We start from the raw sequence: 24,884 nt of genomic DNA on the forward strand, positions 1-24,884 counted from the left end.
CTGGGAGGGATCCGGCGTGGGGAGGTCATGGAGAATCCGGCTCAGGGCCACTCGGTTCAGGCCAGGACGGTCTCCAGCCCTCTGTCAACCTCCCCCATGTCAGCAAGTCCCTGGTTCCCAACCCTCCCCTCCCCACCACTCCCCACTCCCCGCCTCCCCCGCCACCCCAGCAGAAAAACATTGCAACGCTCAGGAATGCACCTCTCTCTCTTTCGTTTTTAAAGGAATGCGTCGCTTTTATTTTCTGCTCTTAAAGCCAGAGACAGACAAACCCAAGCACATCCTAGGTGAAAACACCCTTTCGAACAGCCACACGCCCGACCTCTGGGGTTGGGAGCTGCCTGTCTTCCTCGCTCCGCTTCCTGTTTAACTTGGGGACGCTTAACTGGAACTCAACTCTTCCCTAAAACACTTTAAATCCAAAAAGACCAGCCAGGGGGACCCCCTGCCCTCGGGGTCCGGGCAGGCTTCCTGCTCTCCTCGGCACCTGCTGTTCTGGTGCCAGGGGACCCCGCCTCTAACGCACCCCCTCCCTCGTGCTTGGGGCTTCTGTGCCCCTATCTCGAAACGGCACCAACGAACCCAACAAACAACACAGGAACACGCCAACCTGCTGGCAGGACTAACCCAAACTCAGCCCTCTGGCAGCTGATGCCACTCTGCTCTCTCCCCAGATGTGGCCTCTTTCTTGGCAAGTGGGTGGGGAGGCCGGGGGGCAGCAGCCGGAGAGAGCCTCGGAGGCGGCGGGCCTCACACACTCTCAGCGGCAGAAACGCTCCAGCGCACACTGGCGGGGGGCCGGGGAGCTCTCGGTGGACGAGAAGTACGGGTGGGCAAGGGCGGCCTTGGCCGAGATCCGCCGGCTGGGGTCGTACTGCAGGAGTTGCTGCACAGGAAGGAGGAGGAGGCAAGAGATGGGGTCCGGGGGTGACCAGACGGGAGAGGAATGGCCCGCCCAGGGTCCAGCTGGAGGGCCCCAAGCCCCAGAGCAGCTGCCTTCAAGCCCGGAACTGACCGAAGCCACTACCTCCCAGCTCGAGAGCCAGTGCTGGACACTCCCGGAATCTGGGGACAAAGACTCTGTCCTGGTCCAGCCCTGCCAAGTCACCTGCTTCTCCTACAGGTCCCCAAGGCCGAGTCCGTCTCTCCCCTTCCTGACAGAGGTTCCCAGGCTCTCACCTAAGTCTAGTTGAGACAGACTTCTCTCTAGGCGTCTGGAAGAGGGGCCAGACCTGCCTGGGGAGCACACTTGAGGGCAGGATAGAAACTCAAAATCCCTAATCCCGGCCAGGCTGTGGAAGGGCCTCGTGCCTTGGAGCCGCCAGGCTGGGAGCTGAGAGCCTTGGCTGGAAGTGCAGGCGGTCCTGCTGGCCCTGGACGGGGAGCCAAACACAGCCCTCTGGAAAGCTGGGCACACAGCCTGAACTTGACCTGGCTGCCCCGCCTTCCTCTGACCCAAGGACACATGCTGAGTCTTTGGGGAAAAGAAGGGACGGTTCTGCCCGAGGCCCCCTGGGCAGCCTGGCCTGGGCCAGCCCAAGGGGTCAGGATGGTGCCACAGGAGGAGTGGGTGAGGCCTGTGGCCAGAGCCTAGGCAGCGGGGAGCAGCCTCATGTGAAGAGTAACCGCCGTGGAAGGTCCTGTGGGGATGCCCAGGACGGGGGAGGTGTGGGCCCTGCCTGGGAACGCTTCCAGCTTAAGAGTGTCCCCAAGAAAAAAAATTACCAAAACACAAGGTGACAAAGGGCACGTGGCGCAGCATAAAAGCAAGGCTAACTAGAAGGGGGCAGTTCTAAAGGGGAAGATGAACAGGGCGCTTATCCTGGGAGAGGCCTGCACGTGGAACAGGCTGCCTGCATGGGGACGAGCCAGCCGTGTGCAGGGGTCAAAAAAGAGACCAGCGTGGACTCAGAAGGAGCCCAGGTTACGTAAGCGGCTGGGTGACGAGGGGACACGTTAGCAGCAGCTGGCGCTCGGAGGTCTTACTTGCCCTCTGCCGTCTCCCTGGACCTACCGTGAGCAGGTCCCTGCCCTCTGGCTCCAGGCTGGGCACGATCTCCTCCAGCCCCTTCCTGGTCCACTTGGGGAAGCTGCCCTTATAGTCAGGCAGCTGGGTGACTCCCGGCCACATGGCTTCACTGGGTGTCCCCAGGGTCCGAAAGATACGAAAGAGCTGGTCAATCTCAGAGTCGCCAGGAAACAGGGCTCTGCGGGTCACCTGGGATGAGGGAGGGAGAAGGCGTGGGGTCTCTTTGCTTGTCGTACAGGGTCCAGGACCAGGAAAGAGGCCTGACCTGGGGGGGTGCCTTCAAGACTCTCTTTCCCAGGGCTGGGCCCCGAGTTCTGGCCTTCTCAGGAAAAAGGCCTGCTGCCTCAGACCTTCCGCCAGTCCCAAACACCCGTTAAGTCTCCTCTAATAGGAGACTCAGAGCACCCCCCCCCCGCCCCCCGCCCCGGGAGGACCCTGCCTGTGGCCTCTCTGTGGCCATGTTTGTCCCTCTCTCTACCATCTCTGCAAAGATGCAGCCAATGCTCCAGACATCCACAGCCGTCGAGTAGAACTTGCAGCCCAGGAGGATCTCGGGGGCCCGATACCAGAGTGTCACCACCTGCGGGGCCAAGAAAACCGCCACCAGTCAGGGTGGCCGAGGGCCCTGGTGACATCCGCCTTCTCCAGACCCTGTCCCACGGTACCTCATGGGTGTAGGTGCGTAGGGGCACCCCGAAGGCTCGGGCCAGCCCGAAGTCAGCCAGCTTGATGGCCCCCAACTCACTGATGAGCAGATTCTGGGGCTTCAGGTCTCGGTGGATGACCCGATGCGAGTGGCAGAAGTTCACCCCCTGCAGCAGCTGGAAGAGGTAGCTCTGGAACAGCGGGCGTGAGAAAGAGCCGGCTGAGCGGACGCAGGGCTGGCTGAGCGGGGCCTGGCTGGTCTTCCCCCCCGACCTCCCGCCCGGGGTACCTTGACCAAGTGCAGGGGGAGCTCGGAGGCTGGGGTGGCGTCCATGTACTTCTTCAGGTCCTGGCTGAGGAACTCAAACACCAGGTAAAGCTTCTTCTCGCTGTGCACCACGTCTAGCAGCCTGGCCGGGGGACGCCCGTCAGCGCGTGGCTGCCAGCCGGGCGGGGACAGGCCCCCTTCCCACTCCTTCCCCGCCGCACCTGACGATGTTGGGGTGCTTAAGCTCTTTGAGCAGGGAGATCTCTCTGATGGCGGTGCTCGGGACCCCTTCGGTCTCCCTGGAGGAGAGGAGGGCACCGCAGTGGGGGCCAGAGCAGAGAAGGGTGCCTCTGTCCCGGAGGGGGTGTCACCTGTGTTCCCAATTCCCTAAGGATAGCGCAACCCCGGCCACAGGGCGCTGTGCTCCTGGCCACTTGCTCGTCACCCCCAGGGGTCCAACGTGGAAGGGCTGTACCTCCGTAGCCGCCCCCCTTGTAACCGGGAGTTGAACATAAAACCCTGAAGTGAGGGACAGGCAGGGGGAGCTCCTGGGGCTGAGGGTCACCCCCGGACGAGGGGGTCTCGGCGGCCGTCCCAGCACTCACAGATCCAGCCTGATCTTCTTGAGGGCCACAAGCTGCCCCGTCTCCTTGTTCTTGGCCTTGTACACCACCCCATAGGTGCCCTCGCCAATCTTCTCCACCTTCTGGAACACGTCCATGGCCGCAGAGCCGCCCTGGAAACAGACGGCGCCTGGGGCCTTCGCCCCCACGCCCAGCACCCCACTGCCTCTCCAGCCTCCACGGCCCCCCGGCCCAGGGCCCCCCATGCTGCGGCCTGTGGCCCCCAGGGCTCACCCTGCTCTGCCTGCCAGGCCGCCCTGGCCTCAGCCCGGCGCCCACCCCGACCCCAGCCCATCCCTGGGGTCCTGGCTTGGAGCGAGGCCGCCCCTGGTCCAGCCCCGGCAGGACAGGAACCCCCAGGCCCCAGGAGGCAGCCGCCCCGAGCCGGCTACGGAGCGCGAGCGGGCCCAAACCTCTCGGCCCCAGCCCCGGCCCCGGGCCCTGCCCGGCCAGGCCTGAGCCTGCGGAGGCAGAAGGTTGCCCAGAGGGGCCGCCCAGGTGGGCCGGGGTCAGCTTGGGGCAGAGGTCAGGGGTCAGGAAGAGCTTCTGAAGCCACAGTCCGGCCCTAGGCCGCACGGCCAGGGTGAGCGGCTGGGCCCGGCCTGTTTGGAGGACACTCAGCCTCCTGGGAGGGTAGAACCTTGGCAAGAGCGGCCCCCCGGCGTCCTGGGACCCCCACCTGGGCCCTGGCACCCCCCAGGGCCCTCCCCTCAGGCGCCCAGCCCAGAATTCACCAGAAACCCTGCGCTCCTGCAGCCTCACTGCGGGCAGGCAGCCGGCTCCGAGGCTCCCCCTCCTGGCCCCTGCTGGCGCTGCACCATGTGCACACACGGCTGGGCCACCACCAGGCTTTATTCACAAGGACCTTCTGGAAGCCTCCAGGACAGCACAGGAAGCCCAGCCCCCGGCACCCCAGAGCCCGGCCTTCTGCGGTGGGGAGGGGTGGTCAGGCTTCAGAGTCTCACACCCCAGGCTCTGGGACAGTTCCGATTAGCAACCCCGCCTCTCTTCTCTCCGGCCCCAGAAAAGGTCATCTCTCCAGGGAAGCTTCTGCATCTTCTCCGCAGCACAGCTGGATCGCAGTCTTGCCAGGAGCTGCCCCCCGCTTTTTTTTTTCCCTACTGGCCTCCGTCCCTCTCTTGCAGGTACTGCCTCTGCTCCCGGATGGCTTGTTCTAACAGAGGTAGATTCATTCCTTCCACGCAAGTCAGCACCCGGGCCTTCACCACGGAGCCTCCACCTGAAAAACACAGACAACAGGAGACAGGTACCCGCCGTGTCGGCACACACTCTGCAGAGGCATTCCAGCCGTTTCTCCTCGACTGGTTTCCCCGTCCTGAGTCTGACCGCGCAGGTATGAAAGATGGATTAAGGGATGTTGGTTTGGTTTTGTTTTTGTCTTTTTGCCTTGTCTAGGGCCACTCCCACAGCACATGGAGGTTCCCAGGCTAAGGGTCTAATCGGAGCTGTAGCCACCGGCCTACACCAGAGCCCCAGCAACTCGGGACCTGAGCCGAGTCTGCGACCTACACCACAGCTCACGGCAACGCTGGATCTTTAACCCCCTGAGCAAGGCCAGGGATTGCACCCGCAACCTCATGGTTCCTAGTCGGATTCGTAACCACTGAGCCACGACGGGAACTCCAAGGGATGTTGGTAAATTGGCCTGCCTCGGCCTCAGAACTGCGGGCCCACCATGCTCTGCAGGCACATGCCTGGAACTTAGGAGCTTGGAAATTCCACTTCTCCAGGGAGGAGGCTCAGAAAAGTGGACCCTCTGCTTCCCTCTGTTGTCATCTTCACTCCTGCCAGCTTCTCTGGAGGTCCCAAATGCCCGGAGCTGAGGAGAGGTCTCAACGACCAGCCTAGTTCTCCATCTGCACCAAGGGAAGGTCCCCTTGGAATCCCAGGGCACACTGGCATTAGAAATTGGGGTAGGGAGTTCCCGTCATGGTGCAGCGGAAATGAATCTGACTAGGAACCATGAGGACGAAGTTTCAATCCCTGGCCTCGCTCAGTGGGTTAAGATCCGGCGTTGCCGTGAGCTGTGGTGTAGGTTGCAGACGCCGCTCGGATCCCGCGTTGCCGTGGCTCTGGCGTAGCCGGTGGGTGCAGCTACGACTGAACCCCTAGCCTGGGAACTTCCCACATGCTGCCAGTAAAGCCCTAAAAAGACAGAAAAAAAAAAAAAAAAAGAAAGAAAGAAAAAAGAAAAGAAGTTGGAGCAGTTGTTCCCACTGTGGTGCAATGGAATTGGCAGCCTCTTGGGAACCCTGGGACGCAGGTTCAATCCCTGGCCCAGCACAGTGGGTTAAAGATTGGGCATTGCCGCAACTGCAGCTCAGATCCGATCTCTGGCCCAAGAACTCCATCTACCACAGGGTGGCAAAGAAAGAAAGAAAAGAAAGAAAGAAAGAAAAGAAAGAAAGAAAAAACGAAAGAAAGGAAGGAAGGAAGGAAGAAAGAAAGGAAGAAAGAAAGAAAGAAATTAGGGCAAAGAGTACCCCACATGCAATCCATCCAAGGGGAGAGCCTCACCTTACAGGGGAAAGTCATTCTGCCCTGAACAGGGGGCTGGGGGCGCTTCTAACGTGCTGTGGTGACCTGACGGAAAGCTTATCAAAGATCAGGTGACACCAAACGGGAAAGACTTCTGTGGTTTTGCCCTAATAGGTTGTTATTCTGGGTTTGGTTCTCTGGGCACGTCAACGAGTAGACTCAATGTTCTATTTTCTTTTGATGCCCTTGTGAGATAGAAGCTCACTCTGATCCAAGCCTCCCTTCTGTCGTGGCGCAGCGGAAACGAATCCAACTAGGAACCATGAGGTTGCGGGTTCGATCCCTGGCCTCGCTCAGTGGGTTAACGATCCGGCGTTGCCGTGGGCTGTGGTGTAGGTTGCAGATGCGGCTCAGATCTGGTGTGACTGTGGCTGTGGTGTAGGCCAGCAGCAACGGCTCCGATTCAACCCATAGCCTGGGAACTTCCATATGCCATGGATTCAGCCCTAAAAAAAAAAAGAGAGAGAGAGAGGGAGAGCAAAAAAACCCCACAAAAGACAAAAAATAATACCTAGATTATCTATACGGACCATCAACAAACAGGGTATCTGCCTAAACTTCACTTGGCGCTGAAATGCCTAGACCTCTTCCTTTTTCTCTTCTTTTGGGCTGTGCCCCATGGCATACAGAAGTTCCTGGGCCAGGGATGAGACCTGCCTCACAGCAGTAACCAGAGACACAAGCGTGACAATGTCAGACCCTTAACCTGCTGAGCCACCAGAGAACGCCAGCCGAGACCTTTGCTTGTGACACACGTGGCCGTAAATAGTTTGCACAGAGCATCCGCCTGGGTTTAGGACAACACGGAGAGCAAGGACGAATATCAAAGTGCTCTAGTTAACCATTTAAAAACCTCAACATAGGGGCGTTCCTGCTCTGGCCCAGCGGGTTAAAGATCGGACCCAGGTTGCTGAGGCGCCCTGTTTGGTCCCCGGCCAGGTGCAGTGGCTTAATGACTCAGCGTTGCCATGGCTGTGGCTCAGATTCAAATCCTGGCCCAGGAACCTCCGTGTGCCACAGGTGTGCCCCCCGGCCCCCCAAAAATCTCAAAGTAGGAGCACAGGTCACATGTTTCCAAACTTCCTGTATGAAGATTTTCTTAGTTCTTGGACTTAATTGTGCAGAACTCTCCTTACAGTGTTGCCTATCAGCTCTTTCCTCTGAGCTGGAGATAAGACGTGTGAATTTCCCCCCCATGAACGCAGAAAAGTTATTTACAATGGAAGTGAGCTTTAGAAATAGGATTATCACAGGGGCAAACCAGGCGAATCCCTTAGTCCGTCTTTGAAAGGTCTCCGTAGGAGTTCCTGTGGTGGGCACCTGACTAGTATCCATGAGGACGTGGGTTCGATCCCTGGCCTCGCTCAGTGAGTTAAGGATCCAGTGTTGCTGTGAGCTGTGGTTGTAGGTCGCAGACATGGCTCGCATCCCACGTTGCTGTGGCTGTGGTGTAGGCCGGCAGCTGTAGCTCAGATTGGATCCCTAGCCTGGGAACCTCTGTATGCCGCAGGTACAGTGCTAAGAAGACGGAAAAAAAAAGAGAGAGGAAAAAGTCTGTGTAAAAGGACTAAGAGAACAGCATTTGAAGAGCACTTCAGGGGAGAGAGAAAGGACTGTACGAACGAGCCTTTGTACCTGCAAGGCTAGATCGAGAAACTGCAGCAGAGGAGGAGCTGATGCAAAAGCAGCCGGAATGCAGTGGGTCGAGGTGTGAGCCAGAGGTAAGGAAGGGGTGATATGGGGCCCGGACCGTCTTTCGGGGAGTTTGTGAGAGGAGGCTCATCCCTGGGCAGGGATCCAGAGCCGGGGTTGACATTATTTTTGCTGCTCCTGTTTTACCTTAGAAGAGGCTTGAGCGCTTTATATGCTGGGAGGCAAGAACCAGGGGTAACTTCCCTTCCTGCATATAAAGGTTAAGGATTCAGCGGAGACAGCAAAGTCCCTGCGGGAGGGTGACTGGCCACACGTGTTGCAGCACAGGGGCTGTGCCTAGGGCAGGAGGGACCCTCTTCCCTCCCAGCCTGCAGCAAAGGAGGACTGGGGGGTGAGGATGCATTTTCCAGGAGAGACTGCTGCTCTGGCCTCAGTTTTACCCGGGATGTAGGCAGGAGGGGATGAGTGTGAACACCCTGCGTGACAGGTGTGTGACAGGTGCACGTCTGAAATAGCTCTGTTGCAGACGGGGGAGAGGGGACTGGCCAGACCCGGGGCAGGAGTTCTAGGCAAGCCTGGAGGGCCCTGAGGAGAGAAGAGAGCTTGCAGCTGTTGTGCTAGGAAGCCCCGGAGCTTTGGGGCCTTTCTCCGTCCACAGCTGGGTGGGACCGGAAAGGGTGCAGGTTTAGCCCGCGAGGAGTGTTGGATGGCGAGGGCTTGGAACTTCTGCCAGGAAAGTGGTTGACACGACAGCGAGGTCCAGCTGGAGCGGGGAGAAGGGGGGAAAACCCAGCAGGTCAAAGTCTTTGGGTCCCGCTGGGTGACACAGCAGAGAGCAGAAAGACACTGAAGATGGAGCCGCCTAGTTTCAAGCGGCAGAGGCGGGGCCGTTCTGGGCCTGTGGGAGGCGGCAGTGGGGCAGAGGTGGGCGTTGGCAGAACTGGGAGCAGTGGGGCAGAGGTGGGCATTGTGTGCGGTGACAAACCCGCGGAACCAGTAGGATTATGGCCCCACCTCAGGTTCTCTGATGTGCTTGAGGCTCCTGGTGGGGGGCGGCGGGGGGCAGGTTTCATTGCAAGGCCCAGAGGAGGCTAGAGCATAAGAAGGGGCTTTAAGACAGAGGAGCAAAGGTTCGAGAAGACACAACAGGACCCAGTGGTCAGGGGGACGAAAAGCAGAACAGGTGGGATTTATGGAGAGCGGAGCTCTGGGGCAGCCTCCCACTGCAGGCAAGGAACCTTCAGCCTGGGACTTCACGTGGCCCCGGCAGCAGAGCTGGGGAGAGGCTGTGCCCCACCCGTTAATCCCCGGACTGGAAGCGTAGGGCGTAGGGCTGGCGTTTCTTTGCTTTGTGGGCAGAAATGCCAGAGAGACGATTTGAAGTGGCTTTTGTCCACTGTCAGAACTGCCAACCTTGCCATAGGGCAAGATCTGGGTCTGGCTGACCTCTGCGTCACCACAGGACTTAAGACCTAGCCAGGGGCCTGACATGCCACCTCCAGCTGGAGTTAAAGTTCGCACCACCCCCGCCCTCCCCTCCTCGCCAGCAGCGCTCTTGCCTTGTGTCAGTCACGAATGATGGGCATGTGGTCCTCAGAAATTAGGAACAGAGCGGAAAAATTGAACAGAGAAAAAAGTTACAGGCTGTGATGAAAACAATGAGAAGTGGTGAACTCGCCAGAGCCTGGGAAGAACGCGGCTGGGGCTGAGGCTTGATCACCAAGGTTTTGTTTTGTTTTTTGTTTTTTGTTTTTGGCAAGAATACTTCAGGGTGGAACCCTCTGTGCTCTTCGGGTGCATCACACCAGAGTCACCTGATTATCGCTCTGCTTTTTGAAATGTTGGATTGATCGGACAGGCCCGATGCCAGCCAGCTTCACCAAATGATTTTATCAGCTGGTGATTGATGGCTGTTGCTGGATGTATGATGTCCTTAGGGCTTTTAAAGTGGTGACTTTAGAATTTAATGATTTCTCCTGCGTGTATTTACTGAGATTCTTCTCTAAAGAACTTTCCCTCGTCCGAGCTTTTGGTTTCCCTGAAATACAATCCACTCAGAAAAAAGCAGGAGAGACTCGAGGGCAGAAGGAGCAGGTTTAATGCATCCGGAGGAAGCAATCAGCTAATTCCAGGTCACAGTTTTCCAATAAATGGCATTTAAAAGAAAAAAAATGGGAGTTCCACGGTGGCTAAGCGGGTGGAGGAGCCAGCGTTGTCACTGCTGTGGCGCAGGTTCAATCCCTGGCCCGGGGACTTCCAAATGCTGTGGGTGCAGCCAAAAGGAGAAAAAGAAAGAAGACAGAACCATTGTAGAGACTGTGTATGACCCAAAGTCAACGTATAGACTCGGCCTCCTGCTTTTATTCATGTATGTATTTATTTATTTATTTATTTTGTCTTTTTGCCATTTCTTGGGCCGCTCCTGCGGCATATGGAGGTTCCCAGGCTAGGGGTCCAGTCGGAGCTGTAGCCACAGGCCTATGCCAGAGCCACAGCAACGTGGGATCCGAGTCTGCAACCTACACCACAGCTCACGGCAACGCCGGATCCTTAACCCACTGAAGCAAGGGCAGGGACCGAACCCGCAACCTCATGGTTCCTAGTCAGATTCGTTAACCACTGCGCCACGATGGGAACTCCCATGTATTTATTGATTGATTTTTTTAGGGCCGCTCCCGAGGCACATGGAAGTTCCCGAGGTTGAATAGGAGTTACAGCCACCGGCCTACACCACAGTCACAGCCACACCAGCTCTAAGCCACATCTGCAACCTGCCCCACAGCTCACGGCAACGCTGGATCCTTCACCCACTGAGCGAGGCCAGGGATCGAACCTGCCGCCTCATGGTTCCTAGTCGGATCTGTTTCCAATGCACCACGACGATGGGAACTCCTGCCTCCTGCTTTTAAATGAACCCAAACTGTAAAAAGCCGTTTGGGGTGGAGGAGGGGAATGGACATGACGGGGCACGTGTTAGGATACACAAGGAACAGGCATCAGGTCTGTTGCGTGTGACTGTGATGACGTTAGAGACACACGCTGAGGAATTTACAGGCTCGGGAGATGAGGTCAGACGTGCCCTGAAACACACCCGCAAAACAGGGCGGAGGATGGGGGCAGTGACGTCACAGAAGAGAGGGATGTGGATCGCTGCCAAGTCCCGGGGCCGGGTACAGGCGGGCTCCTGGGTACTGCCGTTCTCCTTCTGGGCACGCTTGATTTGAAGGCATTAAATTTTAAAAAATCGTGTGGGTTGAATTTATACCTTTCAAGCCCTCTCTGTATTTGCCATCAGGTCTTTGAGTTCCAGATCCTGGGCAGTCAGCGTCCAGGAGCTGCCAGGACACTGTCCGGGCCAGGAGGGCAGAGGGGAGCTGCAGGTGGTTTGGGCTGCGGTGCAGAGTAAATAATTTATTTAAGGGCCTTTGGGCGCACTTCCAGCCCTCCCTCTGCAACTCCTCTCAAATCAATTATGAGAGCAGGGACTCTGAGCTCAAAGGCGTTAGCCCGAATAAAGATTAACTTCTATTAAATGAAATGTAATTAAAGTCAGCCCGATTTAATTACTTCTTGTTCAAGTGTATTTCATCCCAGTTAAAAACAACTCCTGCAGCTGTTAGAAAATAAGCTGGTAACAAAAATCAAGAAACATAAATGTTTGTCTCTAACGGAGCAAAATTCCACTTTTAGGATTAATATTTGCGGGAATTCCCGCTATGGCACAGTGGAAACAGATCTGACGAGCATCCACGAGGATGTAGGTTTGCTCCCTGGCCTCGTGCAGGGAGCTCAGATCCCTGCGGCTGTGGCTGTGGGGTAGGCCGGCAGCTGCAGCTCCAATTCGACCCCTAGCCTGGGAACTTCTATATGCCTCAGGTGTGGCCCTAAAAACCAAAAAAAAAAAAAAAAAAAGCTAATAAAAGTATAAGGAATCCTACAATCTCATGACTCAGAAATAATTAGTTACAACATTTTGGTAAATAATATTTCAAATTTTTACGTGTATAAACAAATCTAATAAAAATGAAATCACAGGACTGCTTTTTCTTAGTATGATACTGTGAACATCTTTTCATGCCCATCAGTATAAATTTACAACTTTTTTCTTTCTTTTCTTTTCTTTTTTTTTTATGGCTGCACCCACAACATATGAAAGTTCTGAGCCAGGGACTGAATCAAAGCTGCAGCTTTGGCAATAACACATCCTTCAACCCACTGTATGGGGCTGGGGAGCAAACCCACACTCTGCAGCGATCAAGCTGCTGCAATTAGTTTTTTTGCTTGTTTGTTTGTTTTTTAAGGGCCGCAGGTGCACCACATGGAAGTACCCAGGCTAGGGGTTTAATCAGAGCACAGCTGCCAGCCTACACCACAGCCACAGCAACTCAGGATCTGTGGCGTGTCTGTGACCTACACCACAGTTCACGGCAACGCCGGATCCTTAACCCACTGAATGAGGCCAGGGATTGAGCCCGTGTCCTCATGGATACTGTTCTGGTTCGTTACTGGTGAGCCACGACGGGAACTCCTGACTACCGAGGTTTTAAAGAGCAACCTTCAGGAGTTCCCGTCGTAGCACAGCGGAAACGAATCCAACTAGGAACCATGATATTTCGGGTTCTATCCCTGGCCTTGCTCAGAGGGTTAGGGATCTGGCGTTGCTGTGAGCTGTGGTTTAGCTTGCAGATGCAGCTCAGATCTGGTGTTGCTGTGGCTCTGGCATAGGCCAGCAGCTGTAGCTCTGATTAGACCCCTAGCCTGGGAACTCCATATGCCATGGGGGTGGCCCTAGAAAAGGCAAAAAGACCAAAAAAAAAAAAAGAAAGAAAGAAAAGAAAGGAGATTAATAGTTGGTTTTCTCCCACTTCCCTATGGCAGGTCCACCACGAGCACAATCACTTCTGGTTCCTAGGAGCCCTGGACTCACTGGGAGGATTTGGAAGGAATCAGAACCCCGAGGAGGCACTCCTGTTGGGCCAGAAGCCAGGCCCAGGCACCCAAAACACTACCCCAGTCAGGCCCCAGAGTAAAAAGGGGCGCGAGGCCACCGCTTACCCTCCTGGCGCTCCAGCTCCCCCAGCACAGTGTAGAGGGAGCCGACCTGGGCTTGGAACGGTTCCACCAACTCGGTACAGACGAGGATCCGGTGCTGGTCAGACCGGTGCTGAGCCATCAGGGTCACTCGGGACTGGGTCAGGTCGTAGCTGCACAACCTGGAGGTCAAGGTAAGCATGATCATTTCTTTTCATTTTTTTGTGGGGGGGGGGGCGCAGGCCCATGGTATGCAGAGGTTCCCAGGCAAGGGACAGAACCCAAGCCACAGCAGTGACAGTGCTGAGTCCTTAAGCCACAGAGCCACCAGGGAGCTCCAGCACAATCATTTCTATCCATGGACAGAACCACCACAAAGCTCAAAAGGTTCTGAGGGCGTTCCCGTCGTGGCGCAGCAGAAACAAATCCGACTAGGAACCATGAGGTTGCAGGTTCGATCCCTGGCCTTGCTCAATGGGTTAAGGATCTGGCATGGCTGTGGCTGTGGCGTAGGCTGGTTGCTTAGCTCCTATTAGACCCCTTGCCCGGAAACCTCCATATGCCACAAAAGTGGCCCTAAAAAGCAAAAAAAAGGTTCTAAGGCCAAAAACATCCAGAGGAAAATGTTCACTCTCACTTGGACCAGAGACATTAAAACGGCAGCAACAGAAAACATGGTTTTAATGTATGTGACTGAGAAACAAATTACAGGCATTCAAAGGCACTTGCTCAGTGAGTGGCTACAAAAGTAGATACTGTCAGGATTCCTGTCATGGCTCTGGTAACGAACCCGACTAGGATCCATGAGGACGCAGGTTCAATCCCTGGCCTCACTCAGTGGGTTAAGAATCCAGCATTGCCATGAGCTCTGGTGTGGGTCGAAGATGTGGCTCAGATCTGGCGTGGCGGTGGCTGTGGTTGTGGCCAGCAACTACAGCTTCAATTCCACCCCTAGCCTGGGACCCTCCATATGCCGCAGGTGCGGCCCTCAAAAGCAAAAACCAAACCAAACCAAAGTAGGTGCTGTCTCACCACCACCCCCAAAAGTTCCCCTGTGCTCCTCTGAACCCACTCTCCCCATCTCCCACCCCAGGCAACTTCTGATCTGCTCTTGGTCTCCAGTGATGAGTCTGCCTACTCAAGCTTGTATGCTTCTCTGTGTAGCTTCCTTCACGCAGCATCATGCTTTTGAGACTCGTTTATGCAGCCAGGTAAATCAGTAGTTTGTTTCTTTTCCTTGCTCAGCAGCACTCTGCCAAGTGGATAAATGAATTTTCATTATCCATTCCCCTGGTTTGCTACCAGTTGGGTATTACGAATAAACTGGTATAAGGTTTGCATAGAAGCCTTTGAGCTGATATATGTTTTCACTTCTCTTGGGGAAAGACCCAAGTAGGATTTCTGGGTCATCTGGTCAGTCTGTTTAAAGGAAACGGCCAAACCGATTTTCAAAGAAGCTATGCCACCCTTCCCCCGAGCCATGTACAAGGCTTACGAGTCTTCCACTTCCTTGTCAGCATTTGATAGGATTGGTCTCTTGAATCTTAGCCACTCTACTGGATATGAAATTCTGTATCATGGTGGGGTTTTGTTTTGGGGTTTTTTGGTCCACACCCGAGGCATGTGGACCTTCCCAGGCCAGGGATCAAATCTGTGCCACAGCAGCAACCCAAGCTGCTGCAGTGACCACACCAGATTCTTAAACTGCTGTGCTGCTGGAGAACTCCCACTGTGGTTTTAATTGGCATTTCCCTAATGATGCGTGATGCTGGACACATCTTCATGTGCTTACCATCTGTGTATCTTCTTTAGCATCTGTTCGAATGCTTTACGCGTTTTAACAATAACTTGTCTTCTTATTATTGGATTCTTTTTTTTTCTTAATGTCTTTTTAGGGCTACACACTTGGCATATGGAACTTCCCAGGCTAGGGGTCCAATTGGAGCTACAGCTGCTGGCCTACACCACAGCCACAGCTACAGCAACGTGGGATCCGAGCCGTGTCTGCAACCTACACCACAGCTCACGGCGATGCCGGATCCTTAACCCACTCGGCGAGGCCAGGGATGGAACCTGCACCCACATGGATACTAGTTGGGTTTGTTACTGGTGAGCCACAGCAGGAACTCCTTGATTATGACCTGAGCCCCTGCAGTCAGGTTCGTACCCCACATGCCACAGCAGGCACTCCCTTAATGGTATCTTTTGATGAGAAGCTTCTAATTGTATTGAAATGCAGTTTATTCATGATTTTTCTATTATGGTTTTTGCTTTCTGTGACTACGTCTTTGTCTAGCTCAATGCTGTGCAGATTTTCTCCTGTTTTCTTTTGAACATTTTGTAGTTTTAGCTTATGCATCTATGGTCCAGTTTGAATTTTTTTGGGGGGTATGCTATGGGGTAGGGATCAAGGGGTTTTTTTGTGGTTTTTTTTTGCTCTTTCTTGGGCTGCTCCTGCAGCATATGGAGGTTCCCAGGCTAGGGGTCGAATTGGAGCTGTAGCTGCCAGCCTACGCCAGAACCACAGCAACTCGGGACCAGAGCCGCGTCTGCAACCTACACCACAGCTCACGGCAACGCTGGATCGTTAACCCATTGAGCAAGGGCAGGGACCGAACCTGCAACCTCATCGTTCCTAGTCGGATTCGTTAACCACTGCACCATGATGGGAACTCCCTCAAGGGGGTTTTTTACCCCCACAAAAACAGTAGGAGTAGGGAGCTCCCTGGTAGCCTAGGCTGGTGGATAGGACTCAGTGCTTTCACTGCTGTGGCCCAGGTTCAGTTCCCGGTCTGGGACCTGAGATCCCACATCAAGCTGCTGCGCAATGTGGCCAAAGAATGAAGAAATAAAGAATGAAAAGGGTACTAGTAGTGGTTCTAGAACCACTTGTTGAAATGATCATTCTTGCCCCACTCCATGACGCCGATGTCTCTCTCTCTGTTGACAAGCAGTGTGTTTTGGTTACGTAAATCGAATGTGATTCAATCACGGTATTTTGATGTGATTTGATTATGGTACATCTAGGCAAGGAAATAAAATGAATCTACTCCAAGTGATAATACCGGAGTTCCTGCTATGGCACAGCAGGTTAAGGATCCAGCGTTGCCGCAGCTATGACGTAGGTCGTAGCTGTGGCTCAGATTCAGTCCCTGGCCTGGGAACTTCCAGCCAAAAAAGAAAAGCAATTAAAAATAAAGATGTAAAGTGATGATATAGATCTACGCATCTGGCATGGAACGAGGTCTCGCGCACCCGGGTAAATGTGTCAATGGTACCACAGCGTGAGATGAGAGGATCCCATCGAGGATAAACTAGCGCCCCACGGATGTACAGTCGTGCCTTCCAGGCGCTCCCGTGATCCTCTTCTCCTGGTGTCCGCACCCCCGTGTGGACCCCCTCGACCCTGACTGGCGCGAACCTGGACTGACTTCCGCGTTCAGGTCGTTGACCGCATGGCTTTCTCTTTGCTGTCTCTGTTGCATCAGTCACTCTGGGGAAGGCCATGGGGCCACGGTGTCTAGACCCTCAAGTAACCGGACGGGAAAATCTACACGGTGAGGCACGGAGCCTTTGTGACGACAGGCCACACGCCGCTCCCACACCTGCGAGTCACCTAGACGCAGACCCTTCAGGCCCAGACCAGCCGGCAGGTGCTGGCAGCCCTGGCTGATGTCTTGACTGTAATCTAAAAAGTGAGTCCGAGTGGCGTCCCCACTGCGGCGCGGCAGAAACGAATCTGATGAGGATCCGCTTGGTTGCAAGTGCATCCCTGGACTCGCTCAGTGGGTTAAGGATCTCGAGGTGCCGTGAGCTGTGGGGTAGCCAGGCAGCTGCAGCTCCAATTCAACCCCTCCCCAGCTAAGCCACTCCCAAACTCCTAACCCACAGTTAGTAGGAAAAAATAAGCATTTGTTGTCATTTTAAGCTACTAAATTTTGGAGTGATTTGTTACACAGCAGTATGTGACTATCACAGTATATACGGATATACATATGTTGTGTGTACACCCACCCACCCACATCTACACATAAACATACAGAAACACACGAAAAAGCATGTAATCACCAAAAGGCTAGCAGTAGGTGGTTGTCCAGACAGTGGGATTCCAAGTGATTTTTGCTCACTTACGGATTGCCTAGTTTTTTTACAGTGAATATGTATTAATTTTTTTAGCATTCTTTACATAATTAGATGAAATTATAAATGAAATTATAAGATGATTTTAAAATAATTTTGAAAATGTATACTTTAAAGTAAAACATAGGAGTTCCCGTCGTGGCGCAGTGGTTAACGAATCCGACTAGGAACCATGAGGTTGCGGGTTCGGTCCCTGCCCTTGCTCAGTGGGTTAACGATCCGGCGTTGCCGTGAGCTGTGGTGTAGGTTGCAGACGCGGCTCGGATCCCGCGTTGCTGTGGCTCTGGCGTAGGCCGGTGGCTGCAGCTCCGATTCAACCCCTAGCCTGGGAACCTCCATATGCCGCGGGAGCGGTCCAAGAAATAGCAACAACAACAACAACAACAACAACAAAACAAAAGACAAAAAATAAATAAATAAAAATAAATAAATAAAAATTTAAAAAAATAAATAAATAAAGTAAAACATAAATCTAAAATATAAAAAGACCATTAAATCATTTTTGAAAATAATTACAAATATGTACATTAAAAATAATTTTTTAGGAGTTCCCCTTTTGGCTCAGTGGGTTAAGGATCCGGAATTGCCACAAGCTGGTGTGCAGGTCACAGATGCGCCAGGGCTGTGGCATAAGCCCCAGCTGGAGCTCTGATTTGACATCTAGCCTGAGAGCTTCCATATGCCACAGTGCAACTCTAAAATGAAAATAATAATAATTTTTTACATTTTTAGTTTTCACTTTTTTTTAGGGCCGCACCTGCAGCATATGGAGGTTCCCAGGCTAGGGGTCTAGTCGGAGCTACAGCTGCCAGGCCTACATCACAGTCACAGCAATGCCAGATCCGAGCCACGTCTGCTACCTACACCACAGCTCACGGCAACGCCGGATCCTTAACCCACTGAGCAAGGCCAGAGATCGAACCCTCAACCTCATGGTTCCTAGTCGGATTTGTTTCCATTGCGCCACAATGGGAACTCCTAAAATTTTTAGTTTTAAAAAAGAAAGTTTTCATTTTTTTTTTTTTAAAACATCCTCCCAGCGTGTGAAAAAAACGATCTTACCTGCCAAAAGTTCTCAGTGTGTTCCCATCAGGAACGTGGCCGGCACTAACTTCCCAGGGAAAGTAATAGATCCCAGGTTGGGGCAGCATCCGTGCTCCTGAAACGAAATAGCTGAGATGGATTTCTGAAGATTTCTGACAAACCAAGCCCACCCAAGGTGGAGATTAACAGACACCTGAGACCAGCAACGTCCCAAAAGCTAGTTCCGGGAGGAGGTATGTTAAAATTTTTAAAGATTTTTTGGATAGGTTAAGCGCTCACACACTTTAAAAAACAAAGCAACACACAAAAGATCTACGTGGAAATGTACCTTTCCTGCTCCCCCTTCTATGTGGCCCATTCCCTCCCTGAGCCCCTGAAGCAGGGGTCGGAATGGCAGACGGTGACGTGTGATGTTTGCCGCAGCGTCTCAGTTCTGCCATCATAGGATGAAAACTCTCAGACAGCACATCACGAGGGAGAGGCCTTTATTCCCTTCAGCCTTTATTTACAAAAACAGTGATGTCTGGCCTGGCCTGTGCTGATGCTTGCCGACTCCCGCTCTGGAGGAGACCATCGTCATACATTGCTGTCGTTTCATTATGCGGACAAACCAATATGAGTACACAGGTATACAGACTGCTCTTGGCTTTTTTCTCATATATATATAATCCTGGGTAAGATCCTTGCGGAAATCTGACGACAGAGCTTTAGTCCAGAGGTTTAATATAAATTCACATCTTGCACAATTGTTTGCAATATCCCCTAAAGAGGAGGCTCCCTGGGCTGTGTTGTTGGCCAATGTTCCACAGTCATGTCAGTATTTTGTGCCTGGACAAGTTTGGCCAGCACAGTGCAAAAGCAGCTGGCCAAGTCCCAGTCCTCTTCCTGTAAGTACAGATGTCTCTAATTGCTGTGACCCAGGAGCAGAGCTGTCTGGTCACGAAAGACAGCCCCCTATTCATCTCTGGCATGAGAGAGAAGCAAAAAACAAAACCCCCAAAACAGCCAAGAGAAGAAAAAATACGGTGGTTCCTGATTTGGAAAATGAGGATAATCCCATCCAATCTAGCAAAATGCTGAAACTGTAGAATCTTTCTTTCTTTTTTTTTTGGTCTTTTCTGGGGCCACACTCGCGGCATATGGAGGTTCCCGGCTAGGGGTCTAATTGGAGCTGTAGCTGCCAGCCTATGCCAAAACCACATCAACGCGGGATCCGAGCCATGTCTGTGACCTACACCACAGCTCACAGCAACGCCGGATCCTTAACCCACTGAGCAAGGCTAGGGATCGAACCCGCAACCTTATGGTTCCTAGTCGGATTCGTTAACCACTAAGCCATGATAGGAACTCCTAGAATCTTTTTAAAAGTAATTTTCTACTCTCAAGTTATACAAGCTAAGCTAAAAGGAACTAGGTCATTACATTTATTTTTATTTTACAAATCACCATGAATCTAGCCACAGCAACCAGAGAAGAAAAAGAAGTAAAAGGAATCCAAATTGGAAAAGAGGTAAAACTATCACTGTTTGCAAATGATATGATACTAAGAAAACCCTAAAGACAGAACCAGAAAACTGGTGTCTTTGCCAAATTCATCATTGAATTTGGCAAAGTTGCAGGCTATAAAATTAATACCCAGAAATCAACTGCATTTCTTTATACTAATAATGGAAGATCAGAAAGAGAAATCAGAGAAACCATCCCATTTACAAGCACATCAAAACAAATACCTAGGAACAAACCTACCTAAAGAAACAAAAGACCTGTTCTCTGAAAACTGTAAGACACTGACAAAAGAAACCAAAGACAACACAAACAGAAAGACACACCATGCTCTTGGATTGGAAGAATCAATATTGTCAAAATGACTATACTACCCAAGGCAATCTGCAGATTCAGTGCAACCCCTATCAAATCACCAAAGACATTCTTCACAGAACTAGAACAGAATATTTTAAAATTTGTATGGAAACACACAAATAGCCAAAGCAATATTGAAAATGCAAAAAGAAAATGGAGGAATCAAGCTTCCTGACTTTAGGCAACACGACAAAGCCACAGTCGTCAAAACAATATGGTACTGGCACAAAAACAGAAATATAGACCAATGAAACAGGATAGAAAGCCCAGCTCTAAACCCAAGTACCTACAGGCAACTCATCTATGACAAAGGAGAACAGAACATACAGTGGAAGAAAGACAGCCTCTTCAATAAATGGTGCTGGAAAAACTGGAAAACTGGAAAGCAGAAGGCTCTTTGACATGAACCACAGCAACATCTTGTTTGATCCACCTCCTAGAATAATGACAATAAAGATACAAATAAACCAGGGGGCCCTAATCAACTTCAAAAGCTTTTGCACAGCAAAGGAAACCATTAAAAAAACCAAAAAGGGAGGAAATCTTTGCCAACGATGCAACAGACAAGGCCCTAATCTCCAAAATATACAAACAACTCATGCAGTTCAACAACAAAAAAACAAACTTGTACTACAGAACTTGACGAAACATTGTAAATCAACTATACTTTAATAATAATAATAATAAATTTTAGGAGTTCCCGTCTTGGCTCAGTGGTTAACGAATCCGACTAGGAACCATGAGGTTGCGGGTTTCATCCCTGCCCTTGCTCAGTGGGTTAAGGATCCGGCGTTGCCATGAGCTGTGGTGTAGGTTGCAGACGCGGCTCGGATCTGGCATTGCTGTGGCTCTGGTGTAGGCCGGTGGCTACAGCTCTGATTAGACCCCCAGCCTGGGAATCTCCATATGCCATGGGAGTAGCCCTAGAAATGGCAAAAAGACAAAAAGACAAAAAAAAAAAAAATTAAATCACCATGCAGTAGCATTGACTCTTTGGCAGGGGCAAAGAGGAACAAACCTACCTAAAGAAACAAAAGACCTGTTCTCTGAAAACTGAGAACTGACGAAAGAAACCAAAGACAACACAAACAGAAAGACACACCATGCTCTTGGATTGGAAGAATCAATATTGTCAAAATATTCTTTGTAAACTTTAACCTCAATTTTCTCTTCAAACAAAAGTTTCCATGTGTTTGCTTAAGACATCTCTGTTAAATCAGCACAGATGACTCAATAAATCATTACACATGTTATTGCACATTCAAGAAAATTTCTGACAGAGTTCCCGTTGTGGGTCAGTGGAAATGAATCTGACTAGCATCCATGAGGATGCAGGTTTGATCCCTGTCCCCACTCAGTGGGTTAAGGATCTGGCGTTGCTGTGGCTGTGGTGCAGGCCAGCGGCTGCAGCTCTGATTCAACCCCTGGCCTGGGAATCTCCATATGCCGAAGGTGTGGCCCTAAGGGAAAAAAAAAAAGTTTCCGAGAAGATTAATCAGGACAGGTTTCTCTTGTGGCTCAACTGGATTTCAAATACTGTCCTTAGCAGTCTGAGTAATGGTAAAACCTGAACCTCGAGACTTGTCCTTTTCATTCCCCAAGGCAAAAATATCCATTTCTGGAAGGAAAATCCATGGTATGAACAAGAAAAACCTGTGTGTGTGTGTGTGTGTGTGTGTGTGTGTGGTGTGTGTGTGTGTGTGTGTGTGTGTGTTTGCTCTTTTTAGGGCTGCACCGGTGGCATATGGAGGTTCCAGGCTAGGGGTCTAATCAGAGCTACAGCTGCCAGCCTACACCACAGTCACAGCAACGCAGGATCCTTAACCCAGTGATCGAGGCTAGGGATCGAACTGGCACCCTCCTGGATACTACCTGCAACCTGCTGAGCCCCAGTGGGGACTCCCCAGGGGTCATTTTTGATGCGTCCTGTCCTGTCATCAATTTGTCAGCTCTACCTCAAAATATGTATCGATCTGCCCACTTCTCTCCATCACCACCACCTCAACGAGATACAAAACAAAACAAAACCCCAACTGCCACTTCTGAAAAGCTGGGAGCAAAAGCAGGTGCTGAACATGCTCTCTGCACACAGCACCACCAAAGGGGTGGGCAGACCACCTAAGCCACCCTTCTCGCCCAACCCGTGGGCCACCACTACCCTCACCCCAGCTCACCAACCCAAGGAGCAAGGGAAACGGTTGCTCATCTTCTGCAGGAAAGTGTTGTTGCAGCAAGGACCCCAGTAAAGCCTTGCCTGAATTTCTTGCCTGGCCTCCTATCAATTTCTTTCTTTCTCTCTCTCTCTCTCTTTTTTTTTTCCTGTCTTTTTAGGGCCACACCCGCAGCACATGGAGGTTCCCAGGCTAGGAGTCAAATCAGAGCTGCAGCTGCTGGCCTACACCACAGCCACAGCAACACCAGATCCAAGCCGTGTCTGCAACCTACACCACAGCTCACAGTAACGCCAAATGGTTTAACCCACTGAGAAGGGCCAGCTATGGAACCCACCTGCTCAAGAATACTAGTTGGGTTCGCTACCGCTGAGGTACAAGGAGAACTCCTTATCAATTTCTATAGATTAAGGAGTCCAAGAAGAACATAGTAACAGAGCCAGCTTTTTTGTTTGTTTGTCTTTTCTAGGGCCACACCCACTGCATATAGAGGTTCCCAGGCCAGGGGTCCAATCAGAGCTGTAACTGCCGGCCTATGCCAGAGCCACAGCAACACGGGATCCGAGCTGTGTCTGTCACCTACACCACAGCTCATGGCAATGCTGGATCCTTAACCTGCTGAGTGAGGCCAGGGATCAAACCCGAAACCTCATGGTTCCTAGTCGGATTCGTTAACCACTGAGCCACGACGAGAACTCCCAGAGCCAGCTTCTGACAAGAGGAAGACACGGTAGCCAAACAAATAGTTTAATGCCGGGGGTATTAACAACAACATCAGTTATCCATGACTTGCCCAGGTACATTGGAACCTGAGCCAAAAAGAACAATCGGTAATAATGTTTCTGTCTCTTTAAAATTTTGGTTTTTTAGGGCCGCACCTGCGGCATAGGGAGGTTCCCAGGCTAGGGGTCCAATCGGAGCTGTAGCTGTTGGCCTATGCCACAGCCACAGCAACTAGGGATCTGAGCCAAGTCTGGGACCTACACCACAGTTCACTGCAACAGACAACACCGGATCCTTAACCTGCTGAGCAAGGCCAGGGATCGATCCCGAGTCCTCATAGACACTAGTCTGGTTCACTAACTGCTGAGCCACGATGGGAACTCCAACTTTTTGTGTTTTATTCATCATAGATTTTCCTGCATTTTGACTTTTTTAAATGTCTTATTAAAATAACTACTAGTCTTTTTTTTTTTTTTTTTGTCTTTTTGCTATTTCTTGGGCCGCTCCCGCGGCGTATGGAGGTTCCCAGGCTAGGGGTCCAATCGGAGCTGTAGCCACTGGCCTACACCAGAGCCACAGCAACGCGGGATCTGAGCCTCATCTGCAATCTACACCACAGCTCACGGCAACGCCGGATCGTTAACCCGCTGAGCAAGGGCAGGGATCGAACCCGCAACCTCATGGTTCCTAGTCGGATTCGTTCACCACTGCGCCACGACGGGAACTCCTAACTACTAATCTTGATTCGTTTTTTGGTGCTCCCTTTTGTCTGAGGTGAATGCCTCACTCACCGTACTTATTGCCAGGACTGTTACTAAAAACTGATGCAATAAGGAACAGCTTGCAAGTGTACAGTTTTTAATTTATTTTTATTTATTTTTTAAAGGGCATTAGTTATGTTGTTACAAAGGTAGATGAAAGATACAGATGTGTAGTGTGCCATTACCTGATCACCCTGGCATGAAGTCAAAAAGTAACTAAAATAAGCAAATCATTCAATAGCATGTTAAGTATTTTACTGAGCAATTCTTTAGGGATCAAAATAAAAAACCACGACTGGTTGACAGTGGCTGTTTCTGAGGATAGGCAACTTGAGCTTTTCATTACAAATCCTCCTACACTAGTTCTTTGATGACGACGATAATTGTGAAACAGAAAAGTCTGGATTCCAAGACCTGTGAACACACAGTTCTAAGTCTCACTCCAAGTCCACACCCACCCAGAAACGGTGGGTGGGGGGAAGCACCTGCAATTCCACACCCAGCTCCTCGCAGCCCTTGCCTCCGGCAGCAAAGATACCATTATCTTAACAAAAGACAGCTGGAGCCTCTCCCCGGTGCAACTTTGGACCCCGTCTTTTCCTTTTTTCCTCCAACCTTGGATAGTTTCGCGGAATCCTACGACCTCCCCCAGCAACTGCGCAAGGCCCACAGGCGCATCGCCCGCAGCCCTAGAGGTTCCGGCCACCGGCGTTTCCGGGGAGGCCTTTAGCGGACGGACCCCGAAGCGGCGGGGCGGGCAGGTCCCAAGGCGCAGGCGCAGTCCTCCTCCGACGCGGTGCCCCGCCCCTTCCCCGCCCGTCGCTAACCTGTCAGGGCGTCGGGGGGGCTTCACGTTGCCTCTTTCCGCCCAGCGTGATCACGTGACGGGTGAGGGGTTAGGTTACCGAGAGCTCCCGGCTTGTCCCCCCTCTGCAGTTTCTCGACCTTCTTCCGGGCACCCCCTTGCCCGGGGGCCGCTCTGAGGCTCCTCTCGCCGAGAGGCAGGGACTCACCCGCCCCGAGGCTCTCACTGGCGCCTCCTCCGCCTCGGCCGCGGCAGTCACGCGGCGCGGGAGAAAGGGCGGGCCCGGGCGGGCGGAGGCGAGCGGGGGCGGGGACTCGCGCCGTCCTGGGCGGCCCTTAGGGCTGGCGCCGCGCTGGAGGTGCAGATAACCCGCTGGTGCTGCCCTCGCTGCTGCTGTCTCCGCCGCCTCCCCGACCTCCGCTGCCTCTGCTGGCTGTCACCATGAACCAGGACCTACAGAAGGAGCGAGCCGCCGCCAGCTTCAACCCGGAGCTGCTCACACACGTCCTGGACGGCAGTCCAGAGAATACCCGGCGCCGCCGAGAGATCGGTGAGGACGGCGGGCCGGGCCT

At 52.4% G+C, this 24,884-nt stretch overlaps 3 protein-coding genes across 9 annotated transcripts in view; 1 reads left to right on the top strand and 2 right to left on the bottom strand.

Annotated features, from left to right (window-relative positions):
- Positions 211-4,434, bottom strand: CDK3 (cyclin dependent kinase 3). 3 transcript variants are annotated; one of them, XM_003131201.3, is made up of 8 exons: positions 4,300-4,434; positions 3,548-3,702; positions 3,164-3,241; positions 2,964-3,084; positions 2,695-2,865; positions 2,508-2,609; positions 2,015-2,218; positions 211-886 (listed from the first exon to the last, which is right to left on the bottom strand). In XM_003131201.3, exons 2-8 carry the CDS (start codon positions 3,661-3,663, stop codon positions 761-763), a joined length of 918 nt encoding a protein of 305 aa, XP_003131249.1. In that variant the 5' UTR covers positions 3,664-3,702; positions 4,300-4,434; the 3' UTR covers positions 211-760. The 3 variants fall into 3 exon arrangements, with proteins under 3 accessions (XP_003131249.1, XP_013834614.1, XP_013834619.1); XM_013979160.2 differs by lacking the exon at positions 4,300-4,434 and having other exon boundaries at positions 3,548-4,273; XM_013979165.2 differs by lacking the exons at positions 3,164-3,241; positions 4,300-4,434 and having other exon boundaries at positions 3,548-4,273.
- TEN1 (TEN1, CST complex subunit) lies at positions 4,400-24,600 on the bottom strand. Of its 3 annotated transcripts, XM_013979176.2 has the most exons (5): positions 24,335-24,575; positions 20,180-20,288; positions 18,011-18,107; positions 12,833-12,990; positions 4,400-4,805 (listed from the first exon to the last, which is right to left on the bottom strand). In XM_013979176.2, exons 3-5 carry the CDS (start codon positions 18,097-18,099, stop codon positions 4,684-4,686), a joined length of 369 nt encoding a protein of 122 aa, XP_013834630.1. In that variant the 5' UTR covers positions 18,100-18,107; positions 20,180-20,288; positions 24,335-24,575; the 3' UTR covers positions 4,400-4,683. The 3 variants fall into 3 exon arrangements, with proteins under 3 accessions (XP_013834630.1, XP_003131235.1, XP_005653925.1); XM_003131187.4 differs by lacking the exon at positions 20,180-20,288 and having other exon boundaries at positions 4,402-4,805; positions 24,335-24,600; XM_005653868.3 differs by lacking the exons at positions 20,180-20,288; positions 24,335-24,575 and adding an exon at positions 18,321-18,933 and having other exon boundaries at positions 4,402-4,805.
- The window catches only part of ACOX1 (acyl-CoA oxidase 1, palmitoyl), a 28,638-nt gene continuing 28,126 nt past the window's right edge, over positions 24,373-24,884 (top strand). The window contains exon 1 of one of the 3 annotated variants that reach the window (XM_021066015.1): positions 24,373-24,862. In XM_021066015.1, the coding sequence (XP_020921674.1) occupies positions 24,754-24,862 (109 nt within the window). In that variant the 5' untranslated portion in view covers positions 24,373-24,753. 3 annotated transcript variants of the gene reach the window in all.

Source organism: Sus scrofa, chromosome 12, assembly GCF_000003025.6.
Source record: "Sus scrofa isolate TJ Tabasco breed Duroc chromosome 12, Sscrofa11.1, whole genome shotgun sequence".
Classification (NCBI taxonomy): domain Eukaryota; kingdom Metazoa; phylum Chordata; class Mammalia; order Artiodactyla; family Suidae; genus Sus; species Sus scrofa.